At 44.0% G+C, this 24929-nt stretch overlaps 1 protein-coding gene across 7 annotated transcripts in view; it reads left to right on the top strand.

Annotated features, from left to right (window-relative positions):
• Positions 1-24929, top strand: part of SLC39A11 (solute carrier family 39 member 11) — a 453549-nt gene that overhangs the window by 248695 nt on the left and 179925 nt on the right. For all 7 annotated transcript variants that reach the window (XM_033181993.1, XM_033181989.1, XM_033181990.1 and 4 more), the window contains one exon: positions 7845-8015. In XM_033181993.1, the coding sequence (XP_033037884.1) occupies positions 7845-8015 (171 nt within the window). The remainder of the gene's footprint in view (positions 1-7844; positions 8016-24929) is intronic.

The raw sequence follows: 24929 nt of genomic DNA, 5'->3' as shown, positions 1-24929 counted from the left end.
AATATCAACACCACTGATCATTAGAGAAATGCAAATCAAAACCACAATGAGATACCATCTCACACCAGTCAGAATAGCTATTATTAAAAAGTCAAAGAATAACAGATGCTGATGAGGTTGCAGAAAAAAGGGAATATATACACTGTTGGTGGAAGTGTAAATTAGTTCAACCATCATGGAAAGCAGTATGGCAGTTCCTCAAAGTGCTAAAAACAGAACTAGCATTCAACCCAGCAATCCCGTTACTGGGTTTATACACAAAGGAATAGAAAGCATTCCACCGTAAAGACACATGCACAATCAATGTTCATTGCAGCACTATTCACAATAGCAAAGACATGGAATCAACCTAAATGCCCATCAGTGACAGGTTGGATAAAGAAAATGTGGTCCATATAAACCATGGAATATTATGCAGCCTTAAAAAAAAAAGAGTGAGATCATGTCTTTTGTGGGAACACAGATGGAGTTGGAGGCTATTATCCTTAGCAAACTAATGCAGGAACAGAAAACCAAATGCCAGTTGTTCTCACTTACAAGTGGAAGTTAAATGATGAGAACTTGTGGACACAAAGAAGGGAACAATAGACACTGGAGCCTGCTTGAGGGTGGAGGGTGGGAGGAGGGAGAGGATCAGAAAAAGTAACTATTGGGTACTAGGCTTAGTACCTAGGTGACAGAATAATCTGTACAGCAAACCTCCATGACATGAGTTCACCTATAGAACAAACCTGCACATGTAGCCCTGAACCTAAAAGTTTTTTTTTTTTTTTTTTTTAAACAAATGTGGTGTCTCACACCTGTAATCCCGGCACTTTGGGAGGCCGAGGCAGGTGGATCACCTGAGGTCAGGAGTCCAAGACCAGCCTGGCCAACATGGTGAAACCCCGTCTCTACTAAAAATACAAAAATTAGTCGGGTGTGGTGGTGCGTGTCTGTAGTCCCAGCTACTCTGGAGGCCGAAGCAGGAGAATTGCTTGAACCTGGGAGGCAGAGGTTACAGTGAACCAAGATTGCGCCGCTGCATTTCAGCCCGGGTGACAGAGTGAGAATCTATCTTTTAAAAAAAAAAGTTTTAATATTGAAAGAGACAATTACCTGAGAAAATTAGCTTTTAGGACCATACTATATAGTTCCTTAAGGAAAGCAGGTAATACTTTTTTTTTTTTTTTTTTAAAGGCTTTATAATGTCTTGAGGAGTCTCGAAAAGGAATTTTTAAATTTGAGACTAAAACTCTAACTTGGCCAAGTGGATATGTCTGTCTGATGTATAATAATACCTGTTACTCTCAGCTAGGTCTTATTGACCAACCTAAATGGATCACAGGAAAATTACCAGTGTCTGTAAAGAATTAGCTAATCATATTACTGTTATTTAAAGAGGCCTCGTTTGGGCAGTGGGCGTCTTACAAAAAAGGAAAGAAATATGCCTGAAACTCTGAAAAATGTTCCACCTCACTTGTAGTCAAAGAAATACACATTAAGCGAAATGTCATTTCCCCATAAATAAATACACTTATTTCAAAATGAGAAATCCCAGGGCTAAGAAGTAGCAAAATGGAAACTGCACACTGTTCATGGGTAAGTGACACAGCCTTCCTGGAAATTTATTAGGCAATTGTATCATGGCCTTTTGATCAGCAGTTCAACTTCTGGGAACTTTGTCCAAATTCGAATTGTTTGTATAGTTAAAAGTTTTACAATGATATTTATAAGAAAAAGAGTCTAGAAATAGCTGAAAAGTCCAATGATACAAGAATGTAAATAATAATTTGTGTTACCTGAAAACTATACTGATTCTTTGGGAAATAAGAAGGCAGGGACAGTATAAGTTGATCCCCTTCTATTCTGCTTTTGATTGGCCTTTGGTTTTGTTTGTGTATACATGTTACTTAGTGAATATATGTTGCTGGCCACTCTTCATTTTGTTTTGTAACAGGGGTTCAGAAAGAGTTTTTCCAGGGATTTGATGCTTTCTGCACTTAACAAATGACGATTTGCCATTTGTGCTAATCCAGCCAAATCATCTCCAAGGATATCGTGGGAATGTTGTGAAAGCCCTCTCTTGGCTAGTGCTCTGTTAATTAGCATTGCCGTATTCATCAGAGGCCTGCGATTCCATCACTGGGCCCATTAGATTTAGCCGGTTACACCATCTCAGGGACCATGTACATTCTGTGTTGCTGGTGTGATTGGGCCCATGGGCTATGAAAACGGAGATTAACTTGGCATTTTTCTAGCAAGATGTTCTCAGTCTGAGGTTCTTGAATCCATAAGGACCCAACAATTATTTCAAAATGGTCTGTGTCGTTTTTGCTGGATTGTAACTTTCGCTGTACTTTCAAAGGTGGTTGCTGATCCAAGATGGTTTGGGGTCATTCACTAGAGGACTTCAGAGACTTCTACTCTGCAGGGAGGAAGCCAGACCTCGAAGGGCAGAGGCTTACCTGGGCAGTAGGGTTTGCTGATGACCCCTGGGCTTGTGCCTGTAAGACCTGTGTCTGCTTTTCTCCATCCTGTGATGTTTTGTGACCATAATAATGTCCTCTGTTTTGGGGAAGAGGAAATCAGGGAAACGGATGCATCAGAAAAGGTCACGTGGTGATTCCGTGGGAAAAGTGAGCCTGGGACTTCTCTGTTTCATTGTCATCCTCACCCTTACACGTAGCACTGTGGTTCCTTTCCAGGAAAGATGGAGTGGGAAGGATGAGAGGCTGAGCCCTGGCAGTGGGTCCTGTCTTTGTGTGAATTCTTAGATGCTTAATTACAAATTAAAAAATAAAATTTTAATGATGGGCAACTTTTTTTCCTAACAACAAAGAATCTTTTCATTCTCCTTCCCAAAAGAAGTATAAGCCTATGTTTAGCATAGGTAAATATTTTCTGCTTGTAGCTACTTTATGCTTAGAAATAGTAGGTATAATGGGTTAAGAAATACTACTATTGCAAAATGTTTCAGGTTTGTCTGCAAATAAGAATGATTATAGATATGAGATTTCCTCTGAGTCTTTCCCCACTCTGGTCACAGGCAATGAGAGCTCACCAGACTCTCTTTCTCACTGCAGCAACTGCTCCCACTACGTTTTTTGGTAAGCCATGAGCAGTTCAGCCTTGGCTCCACCCCTCCCACCCCCTTCATCCCCAGTCAACCATGAGGCCCTAGTTAAAAGAGGGGCCTCTGGAGGCAAAGATGCTGAGTCGACTCCTGAGTCCACTGCAGACTGGCTGTGTGACCTGGGACCAGTGACTCTGCCTCTCTGTTCTTCACTTTACTCATTCGTTAAAGGGGATTAATCTCTACTTCATGGGGCTTTTGTAAGGATTGAGGACTCATTGAAGATGAGTTCCCAGGATGACCCATGAACCAGCGTCTCTCATGTTGTTTTGCTTCTGCGTTTGACATTGGCTATTTCATCCCTAAATGAAATAGTCCCCCTTCTATTCCTCCTTCCCAAATCCCACTTCAAACGTGCCCAAACCTTTCCCATTTCAAGAAACCTCACGAGGTGCTTGTCACTCTGGCACACCCTCACATCCCACAGTGTGCTTGGCAATTGCCTCCGCTAACGGATCATCCTTTTCCCACGCGCTAGCATTTTACTTGATGGGTGTGCTGGTTGAACCAGCCTTACCAGGAGAGGCAAGAAAATTCATTGCTCACGACGCATCATACTCTGTAATGATTTATTTGGACTAATCTTCCTTGTTACAGACTCATTAGTGGCTGTCACCAAATGGTGGCTTATTTAACTTTCACAAGGACGTGAGGCATTCACACCCTCCTGTTTCCTACTAGGGAAGGCATTGACGTCAGTTTTCACACATTGGAAGCCCGGGGCCAGGCGTGCATTTTAATTTTGAGGAAGAACTCTTTATGCTCCTTGATGTTCCTATGAAACACAAGCATAGCGCTAGAATTTGCTCGTGGTGCCTCTGAGGTCTGTTGTTCTCTGTGCAGCATCTGGAGGAGATTCAGAGTAGGATCCTTTCGTGACATTGACAAAAACAAGTGCAACCATTGGTGATTGTTACAGTATGTTTTGCCCCTTAGATTGGAGGGAATTTATGTGTGTCTTCCCTGTCTGCCCTCTCTTAAATTATAAAATCCCCAAGGGGCCGGGTGCAGTGGCTCATGCCTGTAATCCTAGCACTTTCAGAAGCCAAGGCAGATGGATCACTTGAGTCCAGGAATTCGAGACCAGACTGGTCAATGTGGCAAAACCCCATCTCTACTGGAAAAAAAAAAAAAAAAAAAATACAGAAGGCCGGGCATGGTGGCTCACGCCTGTAATCTCAGCACTTTGGGAGGCCGAGACGGGTGAATCACGAGGTCGGGAGATCAAGACCATGATGAAATCCCCTCTCTACTAAAAATACAAAAAATTAGCCAGGCAGGGTGGCGGGCACCTGTAGTCCCAGCTACTTGGGAGGCTGAGGCAGGAGAATGGCAGAATCTGGGAGGTGGAGCTTGCAGTGAGCCGAGATCTGCTCCAGCGTGGGCGACAGAGCGAGACTCCGTCTCAAAAAAAAAAAAAAAAAATACAGAGGTTAGCTGGGCATGGTGGCATGCACCTGTAGTTCTAGCTACTCAGGAGGCCAAGGTGGGAGGATTGCTTGAGCCTGGGAGATGGAGGCTGCAGTGAGCCGAGATTGTACCACTGCACTCCAGCCTGGGCAACAGAGTGAGACCCTGCTCAATCAGTCAATCAATCAGTCAATAAAAAGTCTCCAAGAGAAGAGATTTTTCTTTTGGCCTCTATCAACTCTCACTGGAGAGCATCTAGTGTAGGCCTGTGTGCTCAGTCCAGGCACAGGAAATCAGGCGTCTTTGCTGACTGATCTAGGAGAAAGCTGAGGACCCTCCACCATGACCCAGGTTAGTTCATGGACAGCTCTCGGGGACTGCTTTGCTCGTATCTTTAGCGTCTGTGAGCTTGAAATCCCAGATGTTTAGTTCAATTTCTCGACCAGCATCTGCAGCCTGAGTCATCTACATATTGTCTACTCGAAATGTGTAAAACCCCTCCCCGCTTGTATGCACCATTTTGGATCAGCAACCGCCTTTGAAAGTACAGCGAAAGTTACAATCCAGCAAAAAATACACAGACTATTTTGAAATAATTGTTGGGTCTTTATGGATTCAAGAACCTCAGACTGAGAACATCTTACTAGATAAATGCATACATACACGAAGGAGATCTAATATCTCAGGATGTCACTGAGTAGCAGTTGTATGCACCCACATGCACATATACATACACACATGCACACACACACATACATGCATACACATGGTGTGGATATCACACAATGAGCGTGGAGCTTCGCCTCGTGTAAATACTGTCTGGGAGGAGTTGCTATCCAATTGAGACAGCTGAATTCTCTACAGGCTAGTGTTGTGAGTCAGGGCTACTGACCAGTGGAGGACTGGCATCCTTGCATTGTGGAGGATCAAAGACCTCCCTTTTCCTAATGGAACTGCGATTCAGCTGTTAATAAGAGAGAAATGATTGGGAGCTGGGGAGGAGTGAGTCTACTTGCCTTGTACTTTCTTACTTTCCAATCTGTACTTGTATGATTTGAGTAAATAAATACAAAATGATTTTATTTTTCTCTTTTCTTTTTTCTTTTTTTTTTTGAGACGGAGTCTTGCTCTGTTGCCCAGGCTGGAGTCCAGTGGTGCCATCTCAGCTCGCTGCAAGCTCCGCCTGCTAGGTTCACACTACTCAGCCTCCGGAGTAGCTGGGACTACAGGCACCCACCACCACGCCCAGCTAATTTTTTGTATTTTTAGTAGAGACGGGGTTTCGTTGTGTTAGCCAGGATGGCCTCGAACTCCTGACCTTGTGATCTGCCCACCTCGGCCTCCCAAAGTGCTGGGATTACAGGTGTGAGCCACCGCACCCGGCCACAAAATGATTTTCAAAAGAAGTTTTGTCTTTTAATGTTTTTTAATTTATTTAAGCATTAAAGGCTTCATGAATTAGGCAGCATTCAAAACTAGAAGACATTCAGAGAGCTCTGCCTTTTTTGAAGTTCGAGCAGGAAATAAAGTATAGAAATAGCTTAATTGGTTACAGTTAGGCATTTACCTTGTTTGGACATAGTCTGATCAGTTGGCTGCCTGTGGTTGGCTGAAGTTTGGCTGCCTGTGATTGGTTGAAGCTCGGCTGCTTGTGATTGGCTGAGAACTAGCTATTACAAAATATGTATACTCCTAATGAGATTTTCATTTGTATACATACTAAGTTAGGCTGTAGTTCACTATGAAGCAACTCAAAGTACAGCCTCAGAGCAATGGTCTCCTGCTTATTTAATTTAACAGACATATGAGTTATGTTTGCTGGGTTATTTTTTTCTCCCAATAGAGGGACCCTTCTTTCTCTCTGTGCCATCACGTGTTTAAGATTCACTCAAGACCTATTTCCTCTAGAAAGTCTTCCCCACAAACCCATCCCACGCTGTGAACTGAAGGCTGGATGCTCTCTCCCACTCTTGTCCTCGCAATTTCAAATCCACGCAATTTGCCTCCATTATGAATAAACAAATAGCCCAGGGGACCATGGATATTTAGGAGAAGCTGGTTGTAAGAATGACATTCTTCCAATATAAGCCAATTTGTAAAGGCATTTTTAAAAGGAAGGTTTGCTCAGGAAACCCAAGGGCTGGGTGCTATGGGTGGCCTATGAATGTCTATGGCACGTGGGCTGCAGTTCTGCCCTTCTCTCTCCTTACCTCGGGCTGCCTGGTTTCCCATCCCTGCTTGTTGATGTATATCTGATTCCTTCTGATTGTCTGTCCAGCCGCTTCCCTCATTCCACTGTGGCAGAGCTGCTCGCACATCATGTGATTTTTCAGATTCAGCTTGCACGTTGGAGTCGCCAAGTCTCCCTGGGGAGGGATTCTGATTGGCTGAACCAGGCATCGGAATTGGTTCCTATAAATCAGTATGACCAGGAGAGCAGGGTCACATATTATGTAATTCTGCAGGGCCATGGGAGAGGGAACATGATAGTAACAATAACTGTTGACACAGTCAGCAGTTAGTACATTCTAAGCACTTTCAGACATTGTTGCATTTAATCCTCACAAAACCCTTATGACATAGGTAATCCTATTATTCTAGTTTTACGAATCAGGAAACCACAGCACAGGGAGGTGAAATAACTTGTTTGGCACTACACAGCTGACCAGTGGCTGAGTCAGGAAGGGAAGCAGGCAGCATGGTTCTGGAATCTGCTTCTAATCATGACTCAACATTGCTTGTCTTAAACAAGCATTGCTAGGATACCACATCTTCATCTTTTTTATCCTTCTTGGTACCTATGCATTGGGCACTGAATGCCTTTTCAGTGATTTTCTTTTTCTTTTTTGAGACAGGGTCTTACTCTGTCACCCAGCCTGGGGTGCAATGATGCGATCACAACTCACTGCAGCCTCAACTTCCGGGGCTCAAGCCATCCTCCCATCTCAGCCTCCCAAGTAGCTGGGACTACAGGTGCATACCACCATGTCCAGCTAGTTCTTTATTTTTATTTTTTGTAGAGATGGGATCATGCCATATTGCCCAGGCTGGTCTCGAACTCCTGGGCTCAAGCCATCTGCCTGCCTCAGCCTCCTAAAGTGTTGGGATTTCAGGAGTGAGCCACCATACTCAGCCTAGTCAATTAATTGTTTGCTGAATGAATGGATGCCTGAATGAGAGAACACACAGAACCCTGCATAGTCTACAGGAAGTTCGGGGGTAGAAGCTTCTTCCTGCTGTAGCTTGCTGGAGAGTTAATGTGCCCATGTTCAAAGCGCTCTCTTTCCCCATCTCTCTCTCTCTCTCTTTTTTTGCTCAGACAAGAGTGAAAATGGTGAGGCCTATCAGAGAAAGAAAGCAGCAGCCACTGGCCTTCCAGAGGGTCCTGCTGTCCCCGTGCCTTCTCGAGGGAACCTGGCACAGCCCAGTGGCAGCAGCTGGAGGAGGATCGCGCTGCTCATCTTGGCCATCACTATACACAACGTTCCAGGTGAGGTCTTGTCCGTGAGCGCGCCAGCCACTGCCTGAAGGTAAAGTCATTTGTCAGCACAATTGTCTGGCTGGAAAAGGGGAATGGGCAATTGTGACGTGGGTCCTTCTTGGAGGGGAGTGAAGGTGGCAGTACAAATCTTTCTTGACTTTATTTTTTGCTCATCACAGCTTGATCATCATATGTGAAAACTTCCCATTCCAGTTCATTTAAACAACTTTTACTTCCTTTTTTTGACATATTAGTTACCAAGTTATTTGGAGCATAAATTCATAACTGTTACATGATTGCTGTGGAGGGTGTCTTTTATAAATACTGGATATCTCTGGTTCTGCTTAATGCTATTTGAAAATATAGTTGACCTTTGAACAACACAGATCTGAACTACGTGAGTTCACTTACACTCAGATTTTCTCCCACCTCTGCCCTGCTGAGAGAGGAACACCAACCTCTCCTCTTTCTCCTCTTCCTCAGCCGACTCAGTGTGAAGATGAGGAGGATGAGACCTTTATGATGACTCCCTTCCACTTAATGAATAATAAATATATGTTATCTTTCTTATGAATTCCTTAATAACATTTTTTTCTTGAGATTGCTATATTGTAAGAGTACAGTTTATAATACATATAACATACAAAATATGTATTAATTGACAATGTTATTGGTAAGACTTCTGGTCAACAGCAGGTTATTCGTAGTTAAGTTCTGGGGAAGCCAAAAACTCTATGCAGATTTTCTACTGCACAGGGAATCAGCATTCCTGACGTCTGCATTCTTCAAGGGTGAACTCTATTGAGTTCAGTATAATTTGGCACTGATAATTGCCTTACCTGCCTTCTTTATGTAGGCATCTTTCTGAAATGTTCTTACCAATCCTTTCCTATTTAGCATTTTAGAGTAATTTCTTTTATGTCTTTTTTTTTTTTTTTTAAGACAGAGTCTTGCTCTGTCCCCCAGGCTGGAGTGCAGTGGAGCGATCCAGCTCACCGCAACCTCTGCCTCCCAGGTTCAAGCGATTCTCCTGCCACAGCCTCTTGAGTATCTGGGATTACAGGCGTGCACCACCAGGCCCGGCTAACTTTTTGTATTTTTAGTAGAGATAGGGTTTCACCATGCTGGCCAGGCTGGTCTTGAACTCCTGACCTCAGGTCATCCACCTGCCTTGGCCCCGCAAAGTGCTGGGACTACAGGTGTGAGATACCACGCTGGCCTGTTTTATGTCTTTAGATGTATTTTAATTGGAAACAAAGGACATATTAATGCCTTATTTCAGAAATAATGAATGTTTCTTTTAGAGCAACTAGAAAACATGATTAAGCATAGGAAATGATAGATATTTTTAAAAATAAATAAATTGAGGGAACCTGAGCAATTTGGGATGCATTTTGAAATTCCAACTCTCTCACTTCCTAATGAAGTTATCTTGACAAATTGCTTGAACTCCCTGAACCTGGATTTTCTCATCTAAGAAATGGAGATAATGCCACAAGTGGCTTATTCTGAGAATTAAATGAGACGCTAAATATACACACAACTTTCAGTACAGTGCTTGGGACTTGAAAAATGGGAGCCATTGTTGGCATCAGTGATACTCCTGCTGCCTCTTCAGCCATGATTTCCTTGATCTCGAGATCTTAAACATGCCGATCCACCTTTCGTTGTTTGGGAACTCGAGCTTGAGCAATAATCTTCCCCAGAGAACATCCTTGGGTGATACGTTTTCTGAGTCCTTGCAGAGTTCATGATGCCAATCTGTTATTCTAATACAAGAGCAAGAACTTGGCTGGGCAGAGCTTTCTAGTCATGACATTTTTTTCTCTTCAAACCTTCTGCAGATGTTGATCCATTGTCTTCTGGCTTTAGTATTGCGGAAGCAAAAAGCACGGCCAAACTGAGTCTATTCCTGTGTATAACTTGATGTTGTTTTGCTTGCACAATGAAGACTTTTTTTTTGGTCATCTTTGAAGAGTGAAAATTCTAATATATATTCTAGTATATATTAAATCTACCTAAAGCACTATGTGTTTAATTACTTTTTAAGCTCAGATATTTCTCTAGATAAGAAGCACATTCCTCTGTTATTTCTATTCTAATCTTAGGCATTTGTACCATATGATCATAGGAAGGCCCGTTTTCCCAATATTTTCATCAGTATATGTGTCTCCCTCACTCCTATCTTGACCCTTTTCTTTTAGTGATGAACAAACTTTTTTTAGTTAGTTTTCCAATTTTTATTTTTATTATTTATTTATTTATTTTTTAACGGGACAGAGTCTCGCTCTGTCGCCCAGGCTGGAATGCAGTGGTGCGATCTCAGCTCACTACAATCTTCACTTCCCAGTTCAAGCTATTCTCCTGCCCCGGCCTCCCTAGTAGCTGGGATTAAAGATGTGTGCCATCATGCCCAGCTAATTTTTGTATTTTTCGAAGAGACGGGGTTTCACCATGTTGGCCAGGCTGGTCTTGAACTCCAAGCCTCAAGTGATTAGCTCACCTCAGCCTCTCAAAGTGCTGGAATTATGGGTGTGAGCCACAGCATCGGACCCTGTTGGTTTTCTAGATCTCGGTATTCAGTATGCCTTGAGATAACGATGGGGTCTTATATGGAACTCACCGCACAAAGATGACCAAAGTGGGTTAGCCTTGGTGGAAGACTCTGCTCATGCACACCCAGTATCTTAAAGAGCTCATTGGAAGACCCCTTGGTCCCCTACAGAGGACTGCTTAAGAGCCGTGATGGCCACTTTTAGCCTCTTAAGTGCTAATAGTTAGAGAGGAAAGGTTACTTGTTTTTCATTCATAATAGTAGCTGTCTTTCTGCCATTTATGACCCCTTCTTTAACCAACTGAGCAAGAGTAAAGATCTGCCCAGTGGGTTTAGTGTTAAATAAGGTGTAAATTATGATGACTATTTCTCTGAAGAACAAAAACGTGGTCTAAGGTCCAGACTTTATAGCAATGGACTGAGTACCCAACTTCCCTCTAATGGACCCTTTTCTCTACCACACCTGCCACTGTACTTAGGTGGTTCATTATGCTCAGCTGGAATCATTTCCTGGTTCATCCCGATAGAAGGCCAGGGTGGTTCAGAGTTTACTTTCTCAAATGTTTGTTGACTACAGTGACAACTTGGAATAAAGCCAGAAACAGTAGGAAGATATGTGGAATGACAGCAGTATTTCTTGATCCTAAATGAGCATAAATTAAAATTTTACTTCTTCCTTGACAGGAGACCCTCTTCTGTGTCTTTGGAGATTCTAAGTCTAAGTTCAGCCTTTGTCCCTTTTATGGTGATGCAAAAGTATCTTTTGAAAGAAGGATTGAGGCCAGGCACAGTGGCTCATGCCTGTAATCCCAGCACTTTGGGAGGCCAAGGTAGGCGGATCACTTGAGGTCAGGAGTTTGTGACCAGCCTGGCCAACATGGCGAAACCCCGTCTCTACTAAAAATACAAAAATTAGCCCGGAGTGGTGGCGCATGCCTGCAATCCCAGCTACTCGGGAGGCTGAGGCAGGAGAATCACTTGAACCCAGCAGGTAGAAGTTGCAGTGAGCTGAGATTGCACCACTGCACTCCAGCCTGGGTGACAGAGTGAGACTCTGTCTCAAAAAAATAATAAAATAAAAAATAAATTGAAATGAGGATTGAGTGCCTTCTAGGAATCTCAACTGAGTTAGATTTCACCAGAAGCATGGTGTTAATGGTCACTGGTTTCAATAAATTGGAGGACAGCTGGCTCACCGGGATGGAGAGGTTTGAAGGGACATTTCTTTCCCAGTCTTGTATTTTATTTATTATATTTGAGTATTGTATTCCATGTACTTGGGTTATATCAGTACTAAAACAGGCCAAGATCTCTGGCCTTCTATAACCAAAATTATAATAAGGTGAGATAGTTGATGAACATCATCAGAATAAATGAATTTTATATTGTGTTAGAAGGTGGTTAGTGATTTAAAAAAAGAAAAAGTTCAGGAGAGAGGAGATGGTACAGTGTTAAAGGAAGAAATTGCCATTTTAAATAGAGTAGGTAGGGAGGGGCTCCTTGAGATGTCCTTGCATTTGAGTCAGTCGTGCAGATCTCTGGTAAACAGTGAGCATTTTAGGCAGAAGGAATAGCCAGTGAAAAGGCCCTGAGGCAGGAGCATGTCTGGCACCCACAAGGAGTAGCCAAGAGTCCACAGCAGGGTGAGCAGCAGGGAGAGAAATACAAGGTGAGGGCAGGGATGTCAGCTTCGCCTTTAGATGGAACTTGGAGGCATAAAAATGTTTGTTTTTGCTCTGTGTGTGATGAGCCGTTGCAGGGCTTTGAAGAGGGTGTGTATGACTTGACTTGAGCTTTGAAAGTTGGTTTCTCTTTAGGTGTTGAACTGAGATGGGACTTAGGAGGGATAAGGATGGAAGCAGGGAGGCCTATGTGGAGGCCACTGCAGAATCCAGATCAAAGAGGACAGTGGTACAGATGAAGGTGGTAGTGCTGGAAGTGGTGAGAAGGGATCCCATCCTGGGTCCTGACTGAAGGTGGAGCCAATGGGATTTGCCGATGGATCAGATGTGGGATATGAGAGAAAGCGAGGAGCCAGGGGAGACCTGGAGGTTTCAGGGCTGCCTAGCTGCAAGGATGGACTTGCCATCAACTGAGACGAGGAAGGCTGCAGCTGGAGGAGCTTTAGGGGGACTATCAAGAATTTGTTTTTTGATCTTGAGGTTTGATTGCCATTAGACATTCAAATGGAGATACTGACTAGACAGCTGGATGGATGGAGTTTGGAGTTGGATTGCAAAGTCTAGCTAGAGTTATAGATTTGTGAATCACTGGCACATGAATGGTTTTTGTTTTTTTGTTTTTTGTTTTTGAAACAGTCTGTTCTGACGCCCAGGCTGGAGTGCAGTGGCACAATTTCGGCTCACTGCAACCTCCACCTCTTGTGTTCAAGAGGTTCTCCTGCCTCAGCCCCTCGAGTGGTTAGGACTACAGGCACGTGCCACGACAACTGGCTACTTTTTGTATTTTTAGTTGAGGTGGGATTTCGCCATATTGGCCAGGCTGGTCTTGAACTCCTGGTCTCAAGTGATCCACCTGCCTTGGCCTCCCACAGTGCTGGGATTACAGGCGTGAGCCACTGCGCCTGGCCCCTTGGCACATGAATGTTACTTAAACCTCTGACACTGGATGAGGCCACCAAGGGTCTAACTACAAATAGATGTGTCTCCAAAGACGCACTGTGGCTCATTCTTCAAGTCTCCAGCTCCCACTCCTGTCTAATGAGAAGTGAACTCCCTCACCATTAGTGTCAAGCAGCTTCATGTCTTTGATGAGGACCATTTTAAGAGCCTGTTTGGAGCCAGCTTACCTTTGAAAAGGTCTTTTCTTTAACACTATCCTTTATAGCGTATTAAAAATTTAACTAGAGCTTTGAGATTCCCTGAGACACTGGGTTTTTAAGACAGACTTTTCACAATGACTAAATGGAGAATTGATTTTTTTTTGAAGTTTTTTTGTCTTTGCTATTTCAGTTTTGTATGTCCTGAGGATGACATTTTGTTTAAAACTTTTTTTTTTTTTTTTTTTTTTTTTTTAGTGTGGAAGGAAAATGGAAGGCTTGTTAATAGTAGCCTATCTCCCGGAGATATCCGGGGTGTGAGGACACACCCGTAGGCATATGCACACGTCTGGGGCTCTTGGGTTAATATTTAATACACATGTGCAAAGTCAAATACTTCTTAAGCTTCTGTGGTTCACAGTTGTCCTGTGAAGCTGATAAAAGTTATGCACCATCTCACAAGAGAATGTTGTACACATGTCTTAGTCTGTTCAAGCTGCCATTACAAAATGCCATAGAATGGGTAGCTTAGAAACTACAGAAATTTATTTCTCCCAGTTCTGGGAGCTGGAAGCCTGAGATCAGGCTGCCAGCATGGTCATGGTCAGGTTCTGGTGAGGGCCCTTCTCCGGGTTGTGGATAACTGTCTTCTTGTTGTATCCTCACATGGTGGAAAGAGGGCACTCTCTGGAGTCTGTTTTCATAAGGTTGTTAATCCCATTCATAAGGGCTCCATCTCATGACCTAATCACTTCCCTGAGTCCCCGCCTCCTAATACCATCCATTCCCCCAAGTCCCCACCATCCTAATACCAATACCGTTGGGGATTAGGTTTCAAAATATGAATTTAGGGGAGACATAAACCTTGAGACCACAGCCACACACAGTATTTTGCAGACAATTCTGGGTGTTTAGACTTTATGGAGTCTATCCGCAACCCTAGAACAGGAAAGAACCCCACCCCAGGCCGGGTGCAGTGGCTCACGGCCTGTAATCCCAGCACTTTGGGAGGCCGAGGTGGACAGATCACGAGGTCAGGCGATCGAGACCATCCTGGCCAATGTGGTGAAACCCCGTCTCTACTAAAAATACGAAAGTTAGTTGGGTGTGGTGGCACGTGCCTGTAATCCCAGCTACTTAGGAGGCTGAGGCAGGAGAATTGCTTGAACCCAGGAGACAGAGGTTGCAGTGAGCCAAGATTGTCCCACTGCATTCCAGCCTGGAGACAGAGCAAGATTCCGTCTCAACAACAACAAAAAGAACCCCTCCCCTTTAGAGAACAAAGAAAAGTATGGTTGTGCAAATTAAATGCCTTAGGAAGAAATGGTAATGACTGATGGAGGCCAGCAGATGCAGGCAGGTGCAGTAAAAAGAGCGCTAACAGGCAGACGCCTCCTTAAACAGAGTTCAGACGCACTCGCCTTCTTCTAAGCTACTTCCCTGGCCTCTCCTTGGGTGCATCTGTCGGGGTGGTCTAGGGCGTTTGTGTCTGCTGGAGAAGGACACCCCGAGGAAACAAAAATGTTTTCTAGAAAACCAACCCGTGGCCGGGCGCGGTGGCTCAAGCCTGTAATCCCAGCACTTTGGGAGGCCGAGATGGGCGGATCACGAGGTCAGGAGATCGAGACCATCCTGGCTAATACGGTGAAACCCCGTCTCTACTAAAAAATACAAAAAACTAGCCGGGCGACGAGGCGGGCGCCTGTAGTCCCAGCTACTCGGGAGGCTGAGACAGGAGAATGGCATGAACCCGGGAGGCGGAGCTTGCAGTGAGCTGAGAGCCGGCCACTGCACTCCAGCCTGGGTGGCAGAGCAAGACTCCCTCTCAAAAAAAAAAAAAAAAGAAAACCAACCCGTGATTGCAGCCTTTTGAGCATACTGTCTCTTGAAGTGCTTTTCATGCAGTATCATACAGATTGAAGGGCTCTGAGCCTTCCAAAGATTCCTGGCCCTTCTGTTTTTGAATGGAATTAAAAATCACCTAGCAATTGAGTCCCTACTAATCTCTTATCATGAGTAACTTATGGTCTCAACAGTGAACTATACCATTGTTTTATATGGGAGAAAGTTAAATTGGAAGCTTAAAGGGATTCTAGGGGTTATCTCATTCAAACACTCATTCATTTGAAATTTTAGGGGGTTTTAGTAAATTATCGTTATGGCTCCCTCTGGCTTTAGCATTGGATGATTCTGTGAAGAATCACAGAAATAGTAATTATTAGTTACATTTATTTAACAAAGTTAATCACTCCTTCCTTTGTGATGCCTTGCTGTATCCTTTATATTCTGTTACGATAGTTACCACTCTTATACTTACCTGTTTGTGTTTTATTTATTTATTTATTTTTAATTTTTGTCAGTAACATAGCAGGTGTATAGATTTATGGGGCACATGAAATATATGTGCGTGCAGGCACACACACATAGTTTTTTGAGACAGGATCTCACTCTGTCACTCAGGCTGGAGTGCAGTGGTGTGATCATGGCTCACTGCAGCCTCAACCTCCTGGGCTCAGTTGATCCTCCTACCTTAGCCTCCTGAGTAGCTGGGACTACAGGTGCATGCCACCACACCCAGCTAATTTTTTTTTTTTTTTTGTATTTTTTTGTAGAGACAGGGTTTTGCCATGTTGCCTAGGCTAGTCTCGAACTCCTGGGCTCAATAGATTCTCCTGCCTTAGCTTCCCAAAGTGCTAGGATTACAGGTGTGCACCACCTCGCCTGGCCTGCGTGAAATATTTTGATAGAGGTATGTAATGCATAACCCATCAACTAAAGTATTTATCCTCTGTGTTACCAACAATTCAGTTATACTCTTAGTTATTTTAAAATGTACAGTTATTGCATTATTGACTATAGTAACCCTGTTGTGCTATCGACTACTAGGTCTGATTCATCTAACTATTTTTTTTTGTGCGCTATTAACCATCTCTACCTTCCCCCCACTCCCTGACTGCCCTTCCCAGCCTCTGTTAACCATCCTTCTACTCTCTATCTCCATGAGTTCAATTGTTTTAATTTTTAGCTCCCACAAATAAGTGAGAACATGAGAAGTTTGTCTTTCTGTGCCTGGCTTAGTTCACTTAACATAATAACCTCCAGTTCCATCCATGTTGTTGCAAATGACAGGATCTCATTCATTTATATGGCTGAATAATACGCTGTTGTGGGTATGTACCATATTTTCTTTCTTTTTTTTTTTTTTCTTGAGATGGAGTCTCGCTCTGTCGTCCAGGCTTGATGTCCTGACATTGTGATCCGCCCGTCTCGGCCTCCCAAAGTGCTGGGATTATAGGCTTGAGCCACTGCGCCTGGCCCATAATTTCTTTATTCATTCAACTCTTGATGGCTGCAATTACCTGTATTTGAACATGTGTATTTGCCCCTAACGGACGGGGCTTCTTGCAAGAAGTTCTATACTGCTTTCTTTTGGGGGGACCCAATGTTATAACACATATTGAAGCTTTGATATATTCAATATGTATTATATAGTTGAGTACATAGAAGAACTGGTACATTGGATACCTGGCCTCCATTCTAAGAGAGGAGGGGCTGTTTGAGAGTTAGGTGTTCCTAATTTTCTTTCTTTTTGAGACGGAGTCTCGCTCTTGTCGCCCAGGGTGGAGTGCAGTGACGCGATCTTGGCCCACTGCAACCTCCGCCTCCTAGGTTCAAGCTTCTCCTGCCTCAGCCTCCTGAGTAGCTGGGATTACAGGCGCCTGACACCATGCTTGGCTGATTTTTGTACTTTTAGTAGAGACGGGGTTTTTGCCATGTTGGCCAGGCCGGTCTCGAACTCCTGACCTCAGGTTATCCGCCCGCCTTGGCCTCCCTAAGTGCTGGGATTACAGGCGTGAGCCACCACGCCCAGCTGCCTAATTTTCTTTCTACATTGCCCAGGTGGGCCAAGGGAGGACATTGACTCATGCGGGCCCTGATGATACATTGGCAGACTCTTGCTCTCTTTTGTGTTTGAAGTTATTTATACAGTTCCACAGAAGAAGAGGGTAGATGAATTGCATGCTTTTTATTTTCCTGTCAATAGTGTCAAGAACCAAGTTTGTTTTGCTGGTTGTCGCTATGACATAGAGTCCTGGGGACCACTGTTTATGTCACTAGAACAACACGACAGTTGGTTTTGGTCATGTGGCCTGTCCTCATTGCCAGCTCCTGATAATGGCTTTCAAAGAAATGCTTGAGATTTGAATCCAAAGTGATTTTTTGTTTCAGGTAACAATAACACAAATTTAGCCATGAAAATGTTCACAGTGGTTGGTTATTCCTGGGTGATAGGAATTGCAGATGATTTTTATTTTCTTCCTGTTTTTGTGAGATTTATAACTAAGCTTTCCTGTAGTAAATATTTACGACTTGCAATCAGATAAAAATGCTTTTTTGGAAAGGTGAAATTCTTGCTTTTTTAAAGCTTGCCACATTAAACGTTAATGTCTGCAGCACCACATTGGCATGGTTCTCACTCCAGATGCATCAGGCTCAGTTCATCAAGGAGTTACCATCACCTAACCACCTCAACACGCCAACTCTCAACACATACACAGAAGTAGAGAGATGTTATTCCTTTATGCCAGAGATCATCTTACTGGGGTTGTCTTAATATTTAGACAGGTTAGAAGCAGAATGAAGGACTGCCTTGGTTTCCTATGGCTGATGTAACCAATTACCACAAACTTAGTGGCTTAAAAGAATCCAGATTTATTCTCCTGCAGTTCTGGAGGCCGGAAGTCTGACATCAGTTTCACTGCGATAAAGTCAAGGGGTTAGCAGGGCCGTGTTCTTGCTAGGGGCTCTAGGGGATAATCCATTCCTGGCCTCTTCCAGCTTCTGCAGGCTACCAGCATTCCTTAGCTTGTGGCCACATCACTCCAATCAGTACCTCCGTGATCATTGCTTTCTCTTCCGTGCTAAATCTCCCTCTGCCTTTTTATAAAGATTCTTGTGGTTGCATTTAGGGCCCACCCAGATCATCCAGGGTAATCACATCTGAAAAATCTCCTTTGTCATGAAAGGTAACATTCACAGGTTCCAGGAATGAGGACCTGGATATATTTGGAGCCAACATTTGGCCAACCACAGAGACCAAAGGTATCTTCTGAATGCAGGCCAGAGATTCTTAGCTTGAGTTCTGAAATGTCTTCAGCAGCCAGCATTCCTTTATAAGTCTAAGTCTGGGTCTTGTGGAGTCTTAGTCTCACCCTGGGACTCCCATGGGCTGTCAGCTGTGTCGTCCTCGTTTCCCATCACTGGCTGTCTGTGTTGGAGCCTCTGAAGGATTCCTCAGTCTTAATGAGCCCGTTCAGCAACTTATTCCCCTGGTCCTTCATCAAATGAGAGTTTTAGGGTGTTAGTAAAAGATGACGTAATATTTACTTAGCTTATACGTGTGCAGTGGGGATGGCAGGGAATTGGGGGAAGTGCTGCTGTCCATATCTCATGAGTCCCTTTCCCCTGCCTGCCTCCACTGCTATCTTAACTCCATGTTATCCCTCAGTTCTTCGTGATGAGCCAATTCACAGTGACAGACATTTGTGGCTTGTGATTATAACTGACATTCTTTTTTCTCAAGGTCAGTGTCGTATTTAAATGGTTACTGACCCTACTCCATCTCACACATGATCTGTCGCTCAGTCTCTCTCTTTCTCAAGCAACTTTATTGTGTGGCATTTTCTCATCCCCAAGCTCACTGGTAATTAGGAGGTCTGTCAATTACACTTCCACACTGAGGAAAGAGTCCCTGTTAACTTTTTTTTTAAAAATGAGATATAATTCGCATACCATAAAATTCACCCTTTTAAAGTTCACAATTCAAGGCCAGGCACAGTGGCTCACGCCTGTAATCCCAGCACTTTGGGAGACTGAGGTAGGCAGATCGCTTGAGCCCAGAAGTTGGAGACCATCCTGGGCAACATGACAAGACCCCCATCTCTACAAAAAATTTAAAAACTAGCCAGGTGTGGTGGTGCATGCTTGTGGTCCCAGCTACTTGGGAGGCTGGGGTGGGAGGATTGCTTGAACCCTGGAGGTCAAGGCTTCAGTGAGCTGTGGTTGTGCCACTGCACTCCAGCCAAGGTGACAGAGCAAGACTTTGTTTCAAAAAAAAAAAAAAGGAAAGAAAAATAAATTTCACAATTCAGTGATTTTAGTATACCCAAAAGTTTGTGCACCCAACATCACTATCTTTTTAATTTTTAATTTTAATTTTGTGCTTCCAATAGAGACAGGGCGTTGCTGTGTTGGCCAGGGTGGCTTCGAACTCCTGGCCTCAAGAGAACCTCCTGCTTCAGCCTCCCAAAGTGCCGAAATTATAGGTGTAAGCCACCATACCCAACCTATCACGATTCCTGAACACTCTCATCACCCTGTAAGGAAACCCCACGCTCTTTGAACAGTGCCTCTGAGAAAAAAAAAAAAAACCAGAATGCTCCTTAGCAGTCACTCCCCATTCCTCCCTTGCTCCAGCCCCTGCACTAATCTACTTTGTCTCTATAATTTCGCTCACCAGGACTGACTTTCATTTAAATGGTATCATGTAATATGTATGTTTTCATGTCTGATTTCTTTCACTTGGCATGATGCTTCCAAGTTTCACTGATGTTGTAGCATGTATCAGCAAGTCTTTCTTTTTATGGCCAGATAATCTTCTATTCTGTGGATACACCATGTTTTGTTTACCCTTTCATCAATTGATGGACATTTGAGTTGTTTTTACTTTTTCGGGTGTTGTGAGTAATGCTGCTATGTGTGTTTATGTCTTTGTATGGACCTATGTTCTCTTGGGTACATACCTTGGAGTAGAATTGCTGGGTCATATGGAAACCTTTGAACTCTTTGAAGCCAGTTCTTTCCGTTAAGCTCCTTCCCATTCATTCCATACTCCAGCAGAGTCCTTTGAGACAGAGGAGTAACCTCTGTCCCACCTACCATGGCACTTGCTTGGGGGTGTCTATGAGCCCTGCTTTTTTTTTTTTTTTTGAGCAATATACATTTTTATAATACATTTTTTTTAATCTAGTGAATTTTCTTCCAAGTCAGTAAACAGATAGGAAAAAAAAAGTTGTTTTTTGAGCCCTGCTTTCCAACAAAGTGTCAGTTGCTGTTGGATTTTGATTTTGTGTGGACTATGGAGGATCTACTGGAGTGCTGAAAAGTCAGCAGACAGCTATAGGTGGCCGGGGAGGCCGCTGCTGCTGACATTGGTGATGTGAGCCGGGACCTTCAGCTTGCCCTCTAGTCTTCCCGTGCTGCCAGCAGTGGCCTGGAGGGGCAGCACAGTGAGACCAGGGCCCCGCCTTGCAAGAAGGAGCTACTGGCCATGAGAAAGAACATACTGAGTTTTCATTTTCCTGGGATAAAGACTGAGCAGAAAATTCTACTATTAGATACAGACCTTTCCAGGAGAACCCGTGATGCAACAGCTTGTACTTCACATTGCTCTGCTTCTGGAACCTGAAGGGTCTTCTCAGTAGCCAGCGACCCAGGCTCAGTTAATGAGGAAGCAGAACGCCACACAAAGGCACGCGTCATTGACCGTAATCAAATATACCGATAATACTAAAGGCTGACACTTAGGGGGCCTTTCGAAGTTCCAGACACTGTATAAAGTGCATCACATACGTGATTTAGATATTTGCATCCCTGTTTTACATTTTAGAAACTGAGACCTAGAAAGTTTGAAGATCAAGCCCAAGGCTGGGCATGGTGGCTCACACCTGTAATTTCAGCACTCTGGGAGGCTGAAGCGGGTGGATTGCTTGAACCTGGGATTTGAAGACCAGCCTGGGCAATGTGGGGAAACCCCGTCTCTACAAAAAAATGCAAACATTAGCGAGGTATGGTGGTGTGTGATTGCTGGCACAGCTACTCGGGAGGCTGAGGCAAGAGAATCACTTGAGCCTGGGATGTGGAGGCTGCAGAAAGCTGAGATCGTGCCGCTGCACTCCAGCCTGGGTAACAGAGCGAGACCCTGTCTCAAAAATAAAAAATAAAAAAATAAAAAAGCCTGAGGCCACACAAGCAGTAATGGGTACAGCTTGAATCATACGCTGTCTCTGTGTGTTGCGTCTGGCTCTGGTGAGCTCTGTTTCTTGTCTTCCCGTGGATCACACTGTTTTTCAGAGACAGTTACAGAGAAGTTCAGGAAATGCTTCTTGCTTGTTTTAAGCTTGCCACATTAAATGTTAATGTCTGCAGCACCATGTTGGCGTGATTCTCACTCCAGATGCACTGGGCTCAGTTCAGCAAGGAGACTTGGGCAGGGAAACCTGGGCAGGAAGCCTCATCTGTCCGCGGGGCCCACCACTGTGGGCACTCTAGGAGACGTGTAAAAGGAATGCCTGTGAGGCCCCCGCACACCCATCACCACCACCGATGCTTCAGGACCCAGGCAGATGGTCGCCCACAGGGATAGGACAAGCACAACCTTTAGAGCAGAAAGGCCAAGACTTGGATCCTGGAGCCACGAAATGCTTTACTAGGTAGGTTTGTAACCTTAGGTGAGATCATGGGAGTCTTAGCTTTCCCAGCTGTAAAATGCAGATAATAGCTACTTGGCAGTTCATTAGTGAGATGACAGCAGTAGCAACAAGCAGGGCCACCCACTGTGTTATCCGCTATTCAGAGTATCATTGGGAGGCAGAGGCAAACAGATCGCTGGAACCCAGGAGTTTGAGACCAGCCTGGGCAACGTGGCAGAACCCGTCTCTACAAAAAATACAAAAATTAGCTGGGTGTGGTGGCACATGCCTGTAGTCCCAGCTACTCAGGAGGCTGAGGCAGGAGAATCGCTTGAGCCCAGTAGGTAGAGGCTGTAGTGAGCCGTGCTTGTGTTCACTGCACTCCAGCCTGGGTGACAGAATGAGACCTGTCTCGATAAAAAAATAAAGAGTATTATGGTTCCTAGAACACAGCAGGACCTGGAAAACATTAATTCCCCTCCACCTCCTCCTCTTCCCTCAAGCTCTACCACCCACCTACTTTTGCCTTCACCTTGCTTTGATCCTCAAAAATTGCCTGGTTCTGGTTGTGGAGGTCTTAAATGGGGACGTCTCAGATGGCTTTAATTTTCGTCTCCAACAGGTTACATTTGAAGATGCTTCTCATTTACTGCAGGGGTTTGAAAACATTGTAATATTCTCCTTTAATTATCAGTATCTCAGTGGGAAGCCTGACATTGTAATTAGCACAGGCTTCTACATGGGATGACATTTTGCTCAACGTATCATGTTCCTGGTGTGCACTGAAGCAGAAGCCGGTAGCACACTTCTAAATGACGCTGTTGGATTTGAGTGTGAGAGTTGGCACCAATGCCCAGAGGGCAAAATCGCAACTCTGGGAATCCTCCGTGATCCCAAATAAAAGTGGCAGGGAAACTTTTAGATCTTCTGTCATCTCCTGCACAGGCGACAGACACGCAGATGCCTGAGCCCTACTTTCTGACCTTCAGATCAGGGAAGCTACAGCCAGAGTCAAAGTCTAATGCTGCACCAGGATTAGGGTTAAAATCAAGACTCATTTCCACGTCGATTGTATTATGCCATCCTCCTACCTATTATGTAAATTAAAGAGAAAACTAAAGCAAGAGAATTTGAACACATTTTTGTATTAGGAATCAAAGTTTCCAGTAACTTTCAGTTGTCTTTCTCCCGTGACCAGGTATTGGCTAGAACACAGTTTAATACAATCTTTGATTTTATTTTATTGTTCTGTTTTTGGAGATGGAGTCTCACTCTGTGGCCCAGGCTGGAGTGCAGTGGCACAATCTCAGCTCACTGCAACCTCCGCCTCCAAGGTTCAAGCGATTCTCCTGCCTCAGCCTCCTCAATAGCTGGAATTACAGGCGTGTGTATCACCACGCCCAGCCAATTTTCGTATTTTTAGTAGAGACGGGGTTTCACCATGTTTGCCAGGCTGATCTCAAACTCATGACCTCAGGCGATCCACCCGCCTCGGCTTCCCAAAGAGCTAGGATTATAGGCGTGAGCCACCATGCCCAGCCTATTAAGATCTTTTAGACTTGCTCTGTCCAATTCCATAGTCCCTGGCCACCTGTAGTTCTCTAAATTTAAATGAGTTAAAATGGAATATGATGCAAACTTTAGCTCCTTAGCGTGACTTAGCCACATGTCACATACTTGTATCTAGTGCCTACTGTGTTCGACAACACAAGACGTAGAACGCTTCCATGATCACAGGAAGTTCTGGATAACACTGCCCTAGACCCTTAGCAGAAAAAGTAACTTCACAAATTGTTTATTGTGTAGTGCCTGCCCAAGCTTGCCTTGGGAGGAGTCCCATTTCCGGAAGACAGTGTAAGAGAGCTGTTCTCAGTCAGCTGAGATGGGGTATGTCCTAAATATATTGTGAATAAAATAATTTAAATGTCAGCCTTTTTGCATTGTTTCTGATCAATAAAGGATGCTGCAGAGTCATCCTGTGATACCATTCTCTTGCTCCTGTTGGTTCTGAGTTTTTTCTTATTTCCTGAGTGGGGTACTGAAGTGGGTTGCGAGTTGTGCTGGGACTTGTGTAGCAGGCTTGAGAGCATTGTGATGTCTGATGTCAGGGGATGGAAGGAGCTGCACAGGGGCTAAAGTACTAGCTCATCATCCTTCCCTGTGATGTTATGTATTATCTGCCAGTAGACACCTTCTCCTTACCCCAGCCCAAGCCGACATCATTGGTCTGTGTCAGCTTAGCCCCTCTCACAGAACAGCCTCCTATGACTTAACCGAGGTTTGAAAGAAAGGATGTTAACCGTCAGATGAAAGTCACCGGAGCCTTCATTGTCAGCTTTCTGCTGGAGTCATTGTCCTGTTCATCCCCCAATGCCCCTAGATAAAACTTTTAGAATACACTGCCTGGAAAAGCTTTGCCTTTCTGTGGGAATGACAGACATTGATTGTGTAGACTTTTTTTATTCTTTGGCTGCCAGGAAGCACAGCATTTCATTTGCTGCTTTATGATAAGGATGGAGTGCATTCTTAAGGTCTGAGTATCTGAATATCTGAATTCTTCTTCCATGTGATAACCTATTATTGTACTGCACTTTCATCCATTTCAAAAGAGGAGGGTTATTAATTAATCGCCACAAGTGATTTCATTCCTGTGTTGCCAGTTTTCTTCATTTTGTTTCGTGGCCACAGACTATTTCTAATCCAGATACAGTGCCTGAAAAGTGTTTCTGTTTGGTTATAATGGAGACTGGAGACCAGGTGAGAGGGAATAAAGTAATCTATTTATAACTTGACGGTGGTCTCGATTGAGGTCTTGACTGACAAGGGCTAGATTTATTTTTGCTTCACTGTAAAGAAAATTGTAACTTTTCTAAGATTTTGGTTTCTTAAAATACCTGGCTCCATGGCAAGCAGGATGGACCACCAAGGAACCATCTCATGTGCTGATGAGTCTCCCTCCTCCGTTGAGGTGGCCCCATTTTCCCCAAAGCCCCAGCCAATAACAGATTTAATTAATTGATCACATTTGCGTTGCCTACCTTATAATGGTCCCAGCTTATTCATATTCATATATGCAAATTTTAGTGCACATTAATTATAGATTTCATAAGTCCCTGTTT

Source organism: Trachypithecus francoisi, unplaced genomic scaffold (assembly GCF_009764315.1).
Source record: "Trachypithecus francoisi isolate TF-2019V2 unplaced genomic scaffold, Tfra_2.0 Lachesis_group20, whole genome shotgun sequence".
Classification (NCBI taxonomy): domain Eukaryota; kingdom Metazoa; phylum Chordata; class Mammalia; order Primates; family Cercopithecidae; genus Trachypithecus; species Trachypithecus francoisi.
Note: the sequence above shows the minus strand (reverse complement) of the source record. Positions and strands in the feature narration are given on the sequence as shown.